This window comes from Arvicanthis niloticus, chromosome 2 (genome assembly GCF_011762505.2).
Source record: "Arvicanthis niloticus isolate mArvNil1 chromosome 2, mArvNil1.pat.X, whole genome shotgun sequence".
NCBI lineage: Eukaryota > Metazoa > Chordata > Mammalia > Rodentia > Muridae > Arvicanthis > Arvicanthis niloticus.
In genome coordinates, this window is record NC_047659.1 from 60,829,272 (window position 1) to 60,840,921 (window position 11,650).

Genomic DNA, 11,650 nt, shown 5'->3' on the forward strand with positions numbered 1-11,650 from the left:
GATTACAGTATATTTCATAAATGCTCAGAAAGCATATTATTACTGGGGATAAACATGTGAATACATGATAGGCCCAATTAAATAAAGTAATAATGCTAAGTTGTATAGAGACTTTATAACTGTAGAAAATTAGAAGGCCATTAATTATTTTCTTGGCACAATTCCAGATGTGTTTATATTGATAAAAGTAAACAGCAGGTAAATCACTGAAAAAAATAATAAAAGATAAATGATGGCTAGAGATAAGAATATGCATTTATATAGCTAAAGACTGTGAACTCTGTGGTTTTAAATTTTTGATTGATAAAAATATTTTCTTTTTAGTGATAAAATTTATAATTTGTGGTCTCATGAGTTATTCTAGTCAATAAATAGCCACATATTTGACATTTAAGAAGGTCTCAAAATTATTCTTGTTGTTGTACAAGACTGGCTGATACTTTTTAACTTCTTGGTGTAGTGATTACAAATCCATACTATTAAAACCATGAGGTCTAAAGTTTTAATGAAGTGTCAATGATGTGTAAAGTACACTATGTAAGATTTTAATTTTGTTTGGGTGTGTGTATGTATGCATGGGGGATTAATGTACACACATGTGCAATGCTGTGTGAATGAGGACTTTACACTATTTTTTGACTGTTTTAATGTTGTGAAATATTGTCAACAGTCTTATCTGTAAAACAAATAATTTTTATATACAAGTCTTATTTCACAAACTGCACTTCACATCCAAGGTAGTTCTGGGGAGAAAACCTTGGGTTTCATGCATAATAAACACTCCACTACCTCAGTGATATCCCCAGCCTCCAGATTTTATTTTAAAATAAAAGTTCACAAATTGACATGGGAAATAAAGAGATTCTACAATATGTTCAAATAATATGTTTGATGAATATCAAATATATTTATTGCCATTTATGGATTACATCTTTTATTCATAATTTAGGTATTTTTTCCATTTAAATTCAAACATTTTATCCAAAATAGGCATCCACTTAGTCTATTTCCGTAGTGTCCTCTATGCTGCCACAGTTTCTCTGTACGTTATGGCTATTTGGAAAATATACTGGCCAGTGTTTTCTGTGTTGTTCACCTTCTCAGTTTTTCTCATCATTGGATTAAAGTTATATGCTCAGGTAAAGAAATAAAAGCAGTGAATTGCTCCCTTGTTTATATTAAGAAGAGCCCATTGTAAGATTGACTTGTCAGTGGTAGTGTTACTCTGTTTCCTAGCTGAGTTAGTGTTTGTCATTCTTTTCCATTGTCACAGTGCACCTTTACTTTGTACATTGCACTATCTGGAAGGAAATCACTGTGATAAAGTCACATGGAAAGAGCTATTGTCTCAGTTCCTGATAACTCTTCAGTTGTCTTTATTAACTTAGAAAGACTTAAAATTACAGTGATTTAAAAGAATCACATGGATTTGTCATGAATCTCTTTAAAGCAGCCTTCACATCCTTGTTCCTCAGACTGTAGATCATGGGGTTCAGCATTGGGATCACCAATGTATAAAACACGGAGGCCATCTTATCAGTATCTAGCGAGTGGTTAGTTTGAGGTTGCAAATACATAAACAACAACGTCCCATAGAAAACTGTGACAGCCATCATATGGGAAGCACAGGTGGAAAAGGCTTTTTTCCTTCCTTCTGATGAACGGATCCTTAGGATAGACAACACAATGTTGAAATAGGATACCAGCACTATACTCATGGAAAAGAACAAGTTTGTAGCTGCAGATATAAAGACTACAGTTTCTGGCAGGTAGGTGTCAGAACAAGAAAGTGCTAAGAGAGGGACATTATCACAGTAAAAATGATTGATTTTCTTGGAGGAGCAATAAGACACAGAGAACACACAGGATGAAACAACAATGGCTGTGCAAAAGCCATAGAAGTATGTGAGGGCCACCAGCAGAAAGCAGACCCGTCGAGACACCACCACCATGTAGAGCAGTGGGTTGCAGATGGCCACATAGCGGTCATAGGCCATCACAGCGAGCATGAAGATCTCTGCCACAATGAAAACCAGGAATCCTCCCAGCTGCGTGGCACATTCATAGTATAAGGTAGTTTTCTTACTGACTAGGAAGTTGACCAGCATTTTAGGAGCAATGACAGTGGAGTTGCCAAAGTTGATGACGGCCAGGTGACGGAGGAAGAAGTACATGGGAGTTTGCAGGCGTGGGTCCACAGTGGTGAGGGTAATGATGCCCAGGTTCCCTGATGCTGTCAGCATGTAGATGACCAAGAAGAGAAAGAAAAGTGGTACCTGCAGTTCTGGACGGTCTGAAACACCGACAAGAATGAACTCAGAGACATGAGATAAGTTTCTAGAAGCCATGTAAAAGTTGTAAGTTCATCTGTTTTGAAAAGAAAAGGATGCCATACAAAGTTAAGGAAGTATTTTCTACCATTGCCATTAGATACAAGGGGAAGTCCTTGAGTGAGGTTTTTTTGGGGGGTTTTGTCTTTTTTTTTCTAATTATGAATGAGTTAAATTTCAGTTATTAAACTCAAAGTTTTCTGCCTAAACTTGTGCTGATGTAACGTGAGGGATAATAAATTAAATAGATGATGCTACATCAGGTGAGGTTTGTGGACTACTTTGATTCATATGGAAGGACAGACATGCACTCAACCTGCAGTACTTGAAGCTATTATATAACCTTGTTTCTTGTTAAGTAAGAAAGAGCATAAGGATCCTTATGATTTTTAATGATCTAAAATATAATTAAACTGAGACTTGTCTAATCTGGCACATATATGTTTATAGCTGCTGTCCTTCCCATTTTCTTTGAACTGTCATATAAACTCATTGGATGGAAATTTAACTTAAATATTTTTCTCACCATACTTGTTATCTTTTCATTAATTTTTTGTTTCATTTATTAACACAGAATTACATGAAACTATGTCCTGAAGCATAGTATTAAGAGTGTTGAATCTCTCTCTACCTTCAAAAGATTATATGAAAATGTTAAGAGTTTTGTAATATTATGACATTATTCATAGGACCACCTACCTTTAGCCTACAACTTTTATTCTTTTGCAACAAGCTTCATATCTCTTTCATTATATTTTAATCAATCATAATATTACTAAATTTTGATTTTTTAATGTGTAAAAGTTAACTAACGATTTAATCATTAACATGAATGTGTTAATATTTTTATAACACTAGTTGGACATCTTTTTAAAATTCCTATTATAATAATGTGTATATTTATCACAGAATTTCATGTTACTTTTATATGCTAAGTAAGTTACTGTAGTTATTTATGGATGATCATTTGTCCTAATGACAGCTGGGGTTCCATTAGCATTCACAACTGAATTTAGGCAGGCAAATCACACAGTCACCCTGCAGCTACAAATTTATATGTAATGTTTGTAGTGTCATGGTATAATTATGCTTTTAAAAATGCCTGATAAAAATCTAAGAGCTGTTGATATGTTCCTTCTTTCTAAAATGGACAGAAAAAAATGTAGAGACCTTAGCCGTTGCTAGAAAAGAACAATAAAAAGTGACAGTGTAAAATAAAATAAAATCAAAGTAAAATAAATAAAACCCAGTGAATCCTAGCATTATAGGGCAGCTGATACCTTTGACTCTGACAACAGACATCACTCTGTCCCTCTGGTTTCTTGGTGTCTCTTTTATTATTTATTTGTTAACTATACATTTGAGTTTTTTCTCTGGGACAAACAGTATTGAAGCATCGCATAAATCATTTTTCTTTCTTCATGAATCTGATGTTTTGGCCAAGTAAACACAATTTGTAAAATAAACATGTGAGCAAAATCACTGCAACAGGTAAGAGGTAGAATGAGTAAAATGCACTCAGGGTTTCATTGAATCAACCAGGGAGAATAATTTGACATGGAATAACGGGGGACTTGCTTCTGTCAAAACACCATTTAAATTCAACTTTAAATAAACACAAGAAAATGATTATATAAAGTGTCAGAAAGAAAAAAATTTCCAGGATTTTGAGCCACAAGAAATATGGGAAAAATACCTTTCTCTGCAATAGAAAATGAGTGAACAAGCAGATATTTTACATGTATGGAAGGGTCAGGATAAGAGAAGAATATGTGATCAGGTTTCTATGAGGAATTGGGAATTAGTAGTATCATGTGTGATATACCTTTGAGAGATATATTACTATATAGATTTCCTAATTACTTTTCTTATTTGTGAATCATGGAGAAAGTTTAAGAGAGGAAAATATTTCTATTAACTTAATTGAACCATATTTTTTACCATTGTAAAGATTATGAATTACAGGATTTGAAAAGGGCTAGAGATGGGTCTTAAAAAGAAACTTTAAAACATAAAAAGCGCCTTTCATGGTTTGTATAGACTTTTTGAAGTGAGATAGTACTATGTGGACCAAAGTGAAGATGAGTTTGAAAGATAAATTTGACTTCCAGAAGAAGAGTAAGATGATGTCCTTACTATAATCCATGCATTGAATCATATGGGGCAAGAAGTGACAGATTGTATACATAATAGAGATTTTTATGGGAATACTTGAGAATCAGGTCAAAGTTTATGAAGTTGTTTGATTTTTCATAAGGAATTATTTAAAATGTAATAATGCAATTCTTGTTTTCAACATACTGTGCTTTTCTTGCTTATAAAATATTTATTACTTGTTTAGTGAATCAAGTTATTAGTGATGTCTATGTTACAGGTACTTGAGATACTATGAAGTAAGCATAGGGGTATAATGTTAAGCCATGTATCACAGTACATATCTGTCTTTAATTTAAAACTATGTTTGGTACTGCTCACCTAATGTCCAACACTGACAGCACCACTTTTCCTTTTGAAAGCCTAGCGTAATACTAAAAGAAAATGTTTTAGACAAGATAGTTGATACTAATCTCAGTACTTTGGATGCTAAGGCAGAAGGATGGTGAATCATATACCAGTTTCCAGCCCAGTTTCAGTCATGTAGCAAGATACTACCTCAAAATGAAAGGAAAGGAGAAGCAGGCATGGTGGTGCAGCTCTGCAAACCCAGGACTGAAGAAGATGTAGAAGCTGGATGGGAGGATGTCTAAAATCATCCAGAGCTTTGCTTTTATACATGGTGGAGGGAGGCAATGAAGTTAATTTGAATTTTCTGTACTTGGTAAATAACCTAGGTGCAAATTTTAGAAAGAATATTCAGCTCCTAAGAATGTTACCCATGAATATGAAAAAGACCTCATCATAATAAACTAGGGTCCTGGGCCTCTGGTAGTTGAAGTCCACTGTTTTAGCAAATGCTTTATTAAATAGAAGCCCAGTATTCTGACACCTCAGCAAAATGTTTCCTTTCAACAGACTCTTAACTATAATTTAGGCAGATTCATTATAGTCTGTGATAAATTCCTTGCTTCTGTCAATATAGACAATATAAACAATAAAACTACATATATCATCTCAGAGATAAAAATTCAGTATTTCAGAAATATGTTACTTAATACATAAGACACAGTGATAATTCAGTTTTAAAAAGTATGAATGACTGATCATTACCCTAACCTATGTTAATAAAAATAGTTAAAATGGCCTGAACAAATGCTAGTTTGAATATTTTACTACTTGCTTACTATCTGTTCATAGTCTTCTAAAAATAAAAAGGGATGGTTTGTTTAAGACATGATATTGATTTTAAAAGCTTATACAATAATATGAATTATTTTAACCCACCTGGAATGGATATTATACTTTATGTTCTTAGTTAAAATCTTTACATGGCTGTATCCATGAGTTGATTCAGCTCTATAAACTTATGAGAGTCAAACTGTGAAGCACGGTGATGCTATGATCCATAAATAGTCTTTTGTATCCTTCGGGAATTTGCCACAAGGACTAGTTCCTTAACAATACTCCTCTATAGGAACCCTCTAGGAATTAATGCAGTTTTTTTTTTTTTTAAAGGTCTCAGAGTGTATTCCCAGGATGGATGAGAACTCCCTATCCTCCTATTTGTTGTGTTTACATTGAGCTTACTTTGGTGTAGTCTAAGCCTCTATTATGGAATGAAATTTAGTTCAAGTCCATGTGAAGTAAGAGGAGTAGTGATAAAAGTACATCTGTCAAAGAACTTCCCTTTCTGCCAGAATTCTTTATTGCAAACATGCATTACTTAAAACCTAAGAACTAGTGATATAGCAACAAAGCAAGAACAAATTATATCTTTATGGAATTTGATAATCATTACAATATCTGTCTTCATGTTTGATTTCCTTTAATTCAATAATACAATCAACGTAACCATTACCTCCAGGAATGGTATGAAGTGGATTTTAAACTACAACATCCATAGACTACAAAAATGTGTTGGTGTGCAAGAGTGTTTGAATTGAAAGCATAAAGACCTAGTAACTACATTAAAAACCTGGGTAAAGGTTTCAGTTGATTGTCAATCAACATTGGAAAGTAATACATATGATCTCTAGTGTTTAATAGCTAGCTAGCCTAGTCAAAGTACAAGTTACAGTTCAGGGAAGTACAGGATCAAGAAACTCAAGAGATTGGAAGACACAGAGGAAGACATTAGATGCACTGTTATGGCCTCTTTAAGTATATGCATGTGAAGTCTTGTGAATATGACTGAACATTTTTAATTCAAAATGTATTTTGTAATCATTGAATTTAAATTTGTGTACTATTTACATTCAGTGTCCACTGCAAATCTTATATAATTGTGTGCATTTAACATATTTTTCTCTGTAGATTAATTCTCCATATATATGTATATATGTCTTATGCACACACACACACATATATACATATATAAGTTAATGTACTAAATTATGGACACTCAGAAATTATGCAGAAGCTATATATTTAAATTTTAAATCCTAATATCTAAAAATAGAAATAGATTTAGAAATTCAGAATTAAAAGTTAGGTGATTAAAAGGTTATTAAAAGTCGGCTCATCTATTTGCATGTTTATTATAAAGATTTGTACACTGTAATATATACTTTTTAAGATTTCGAGAAACTAAGAAATTAAAAGTTTGGGTATGGTTATTTGCTCCTCGTGATGCCTGAATAGAGAAATTAGCACAAAGGCAGGTGAGGTGCACATGCCTTTAATTTCTTCACTCAGAAGGCAGAGGCGGGCAGATTTCTGTAAATTTCAGGCCACTCTGGACTGTGTAGGGAGTGTAGGACAATCATAGATACATAGATAGACACTATTAAAAAATACAGAAAAAGAAAAAAGCACAAATGGTATATTAGTTATTGAGAAAGTCCACAAAAAATTACCCCATCAAGGAAGTTTATATGGTGAAAATGACATTTTTTTCATGTTGTACAAACTGAAAGACAAAGGTTCTCACAGTTTGTTCTAGTTTTGCTTAGTTTTCTCTCACTATGTCCTCACATTCTCTTACTTGAATTAATTTTGTGTTGAGTATATTTTCTGTCTGTCTCAGCCTCCTATCCTAACTTTTTAGTAATGTAATAATATTTTAATTAAAATAAATCAAACAATAAATAGACTTAGACTTTCAGTAAGTAACATTCTAACAACCCCTCTTTGTTTGTTCTTTTCTTTTTTATTCTTCTCTCATATAGTACATCTCAACCACAGTCCTCATCCCTCCTCTCCTCTAAATCTCATCCCACCATACCTTTCTCTCCCCCAGATTTATAGTGCTTCCTTTTCCCTTCAGAAAAAAACAGGCCTCCCAGAAATATCAACCAACCATTCCATAAGAAGATGCAATAAGAGTGCTCATAAACCCTCATATAAAGGCTGGAGAGGCAACCCAGTGGGAGGAAAGGGTACCAGAAAAAGCAAAAGTATCTGAGACACCAGGATTGACACTGATAGACATCCCACAAAGTCCCAGTTAAGCAACCATAGCATCCATGCAGAAGACTTAGTGCTGAGCCATGCAGGCTCCATGACTGATTGCTTCTTCAGTCTCTGTGAACTCTTATGAAGCCATCTAATTTACATTTAAATCACATTCTCTAACAAAAATAGATGCAAATATCTTCATTGTCATTCTAAAGGGGTTGTCAATTGTTAGTTCTAAAAGAAAAGACCTAGATTTATGTGGGACCAAACTCAGAAAATAATGATCCCTATTTTGTTAAAGAATTTTGTTAAATAATTTAAAACATTGGTATTGACATTCTTTGTTTTCAAGTCTTAGAGGTAGACTTCTGTATATAGGTGATTTTTCCCAACCAGTAGTAGATTGAAGCTGAATAAATAAGATGTATTTGTATCTAGAGTAAATATGAAAAAAATCCAAAGCAAGGACAGGAATAATATTAACTCTCTGATAAGCTTCTCTTCATTATTATTATTTTGTTTAGTTATTTTGACCTTATTAAAAATATATTATTTTCTCACATAGTTTATCTTGAATATTTCCACTCTTTCTAGTACCTGTCCACCTCTTCTTCTTTCCAGATTCACTCCATTTGTATATCTCATTACAAAAGAACAGACATCTAAGAGATAATAACCAAACATAATAAAATAAAATTATAATAAAATAAAACAAAAACTATCACATTGAATTTGGATAAGGCAAAACCAACAGAGCACCAATAGAAATCACAAGAATCAGAGACCTTTTAGTTCACACATTCAGAAGTTCCATAAAAATACTGAACTAGAAGCTATAATGAATAACCCAGTGGACCTGTTACAGAACAATTTCAGCCTTATGCTTGCTACTTCAGTATCTATGACTTCATATGAACATTAGTCAATTCATTTAGAAGGTCTGTTCTCCTAGTGTCCTCTAACCCCTCTGGCTCTTATGTGCTTTGTGTGTCCTCTTCTGCTGGGTTCTCTGGGCTTTAAGAGGAACATCTTATTTTAAGAACATACAGTGCAACACAATGTAATTTTAATGTAATTATCTTTTAATGGTCCACTTTCTATATTCATATACATTCTGAGGGATTAGGGTGAAAATAAGGAAATTTGTAATAAAACAGGAGTTCCTGCACTGAAAGCTGTTAAAATATATTAAAAATAGGACTTTAGAGGATCAATTGTTATAACATGATGAACTAGAGGTACCAGTTACTCTGAATCTCATACTTTAAGCACAATAACATTTAAAAATAGTGACTTCCTTAGGCTTGATTCTAAAAAAATCTATTGTAGAAAAGCAATGCACGGTATTAAAATGTGGAAATAAAAACACAGTAAAAACATTATTAAGCATAATAAAATATGAGAAGATAAATTACTGTTGATGTTTTACTAAGTAAATTAAACACATACATCTTGTGATATTGTTAAACTTTTTTTGTTTTAATTTTTAGATTTATACAATTGCATAATTTTTCCCATACATTTCAACCATCTAAGCACCTCCATATAATCCTCTTTGGTCTCTGTCAAACATAGTCATTTTTTATTAATTATTATTACATGCATATATGTATATGTATTTGTATATGTTCCTAAATATGACCTAATCAGATTAGTCTGTATTATGTTTTTTGTATGTATGTTTTCAAAGCTGAACACTTGGTATTGAATAACGAATTATTATGCTCTTTCCTGGAGATTTTCCTATTCTAAGTACTCCTTAGTTGCCTGACATTCTTTGTGTACAGTAGAGGACTCAGGCTTTTCCCTATCCACATTTTCATGTCTACTGTTTCCCTGATTCAGTTCACAATTAGATAGTTATGTTAATGAGGCTTTATAGGTGTATTTTTATGATTTTACTAGGAGACACAGACTCGAAGAAAACTCCCTGATCATCTCTAGTTTTTTTTTTTTTTTTTTTTTTTTTTTTTTTTTTTTTTTTTTTTTTTTTTTTTTTTTTTTTAGAATATTTTAGCTTCATCTTCCACAATATTCCCTGAGCCTTAGGTGCAGGAGTGTTTTGTAGATGTATCTATTTAGACTAGGGTCTATAACTGTGTACTTTGATTGTGTTTTTTTTTTCTTATGATCTTCTTCAGTTACAAAGAATTGTTTCCTTGATGAGAGCTGGGGTATTATACTTATCTGTGAATATAGAGAAACTATTTAGATTGCTGTTAGAGATTATGCTGGTTTAATACATTGGTAGTTGTAGATTTTTCAAGAACCATGGCTTCATGCTTCTTGAGTAGCTAGCTTGTTCTCCAGATCTGTTGAATGGATCTAGTCTGAATAGAGAATTGTTGGTTTCCATCAATGCTACAACACCCTCAGGGTTATCTTTACATGTTGCTGGCTGTTGTGGCTCAGATATCTTAATGCTGGGTAGGATTTTTGCTTCCTTTTCTCTGTTGGAAGCTTTCATGGTAGTGCTATAAAAGCTAGTCCTCATGGTGTTGTTACTCAGGTCAATTCCAGTTAAGGAAATTCCAAGCCATATTTCTGAACAATATGATGTCTTAAACAATAGGAGACTTCTCATTTCTCATATTGCTGGTTTTGTTACATGATTTTTTGATATTTATGGTAATATTGAAGACAAGATGAAAACCTTTTATTTAAATTATATAAATATATTTACATAAAAATTACTTGTATTAGTCTTAGATAGTTAATACTTTGATTCCTTAAAACATTTTCTGACATCCTTGCTCTATAAAATGTTTTGGAGTAAGCTATACACATATAGCTTGATATATTGTTTTGTTTTTAAATTGTTCTTTTATGTTCTTTTAATTTTTACCATATAAAATACATATCATCTTTTTAAAGAGCCTAGAAATTAATACAAATTAATTTCAGTTACTTCTGAAGTATCCATAGCATTGATGACAGAATGTACAAGTCCTGTGAAAGACTAAGTAGGTGGCATGGTCCCAAACAAATCACAACATGCAACAGGTCTCATGTGGGAAGTTTATTGGGAATGGGGGGGGGGGTGTCAGAGGCAGCCTCTGGGAGAGAGTGGAGAGACAGAGAGAGGAGGTAGGCAGGACTGGTATTTTATCCAGGTTGTGACCCATGCACAAAGGGATGTGCTGTGGGGGTGGGGGTTGGGAGGAGATGGTGCATGTGCAAAGGGATGGACACTGGAGCAATGCTGTCACCTTGAGATGAGTCTCATCACCAGGTCCCTGAGAACTGGTTGTAAAGATAAACGATTGCTGTGACATCACTTCTAGCTGTCTATAGATGTGCCTGATTGCTAATATTTTCTCTTTTTCTTATCATGGAAGAAAAGAAAAAGGAGGAGGGAGCTGATAGTGTGGCAAGAAAAGGGACATCAGATCTCTTAAACTACGTCCTGCAGTCTAGAGACTTCATCAATTTTGGGGGCATAGCTGACCCTCACTCTCAGGGCTCAGTCAATAGCTGTTTGCATGAGGCTCTTCTGTGGACAGTGGTTGGTAATCGTGTTAAAGAACTGATTAATTGGTTAGAAATTTTATGAATTTGTCATTGGAGGAAGGTGGAAAGGTTAATGAGGCAGGGAGCAAACAGTAAAAGCAGAAAAAAAAATGACAAGAAGCGGGGTTGGGAAGGGCAGTATCCATTTTCATACAGAGTTTTTGAAAACCCAGGAATCAGAGGTAGCAGGTCATTCTTTGCATTTTTGGATGTCTGATTGTAGTTGATGGATTGTTTCCCACTATACCAGACTGGTTGATGTAAAAGCAGCATTCTTCTTGGAGAAAAAGACAAAGCCTCCCTCTTTAGCAGTAAGA

At 33.5% G+C, this 11,650-nt stretch overlaps 1 protein-coding gene across 1 annotated transcript; it reads right to left on the minus strand.

The window, feature by feature from the left end:
- Positions 1–883: 883 nt before the first annotated feature.
- On the minus strand, positions 884–5,818 carry LOC117704045 (olfactory receptor 8J3-like). The gene is made up of 2 exons (XM_034496010.2): positions 5,712–5,818; positions 884–2,367 (listed from the first exon to the last, which is right to left on the minus strand). The coding sequence occupies exon 2, from the start codon at positions 2,346–2,348 to the stop codon at positions 1,401–1,403; it is 948 nt and encodes a 315-aa protein (XP_034351901.1). The 5' UTR covers positions 2,349–2,367; positions 5,712–5,818; the 3' UTR covers positions 884–1,400.
- Between the last annotated feature and the right edge of the window lie 5,832 nt (positions 5,819–11,650).

Coding starts and splice junctions, on each gene's coding strand:
- LOC117704045 (XM_034496010.2), bottom strand. CDS start 2,348: ATGGCTTCTAGAAACTTATCTCATGTCTCTGAGTTCATTCTTGTCGGT.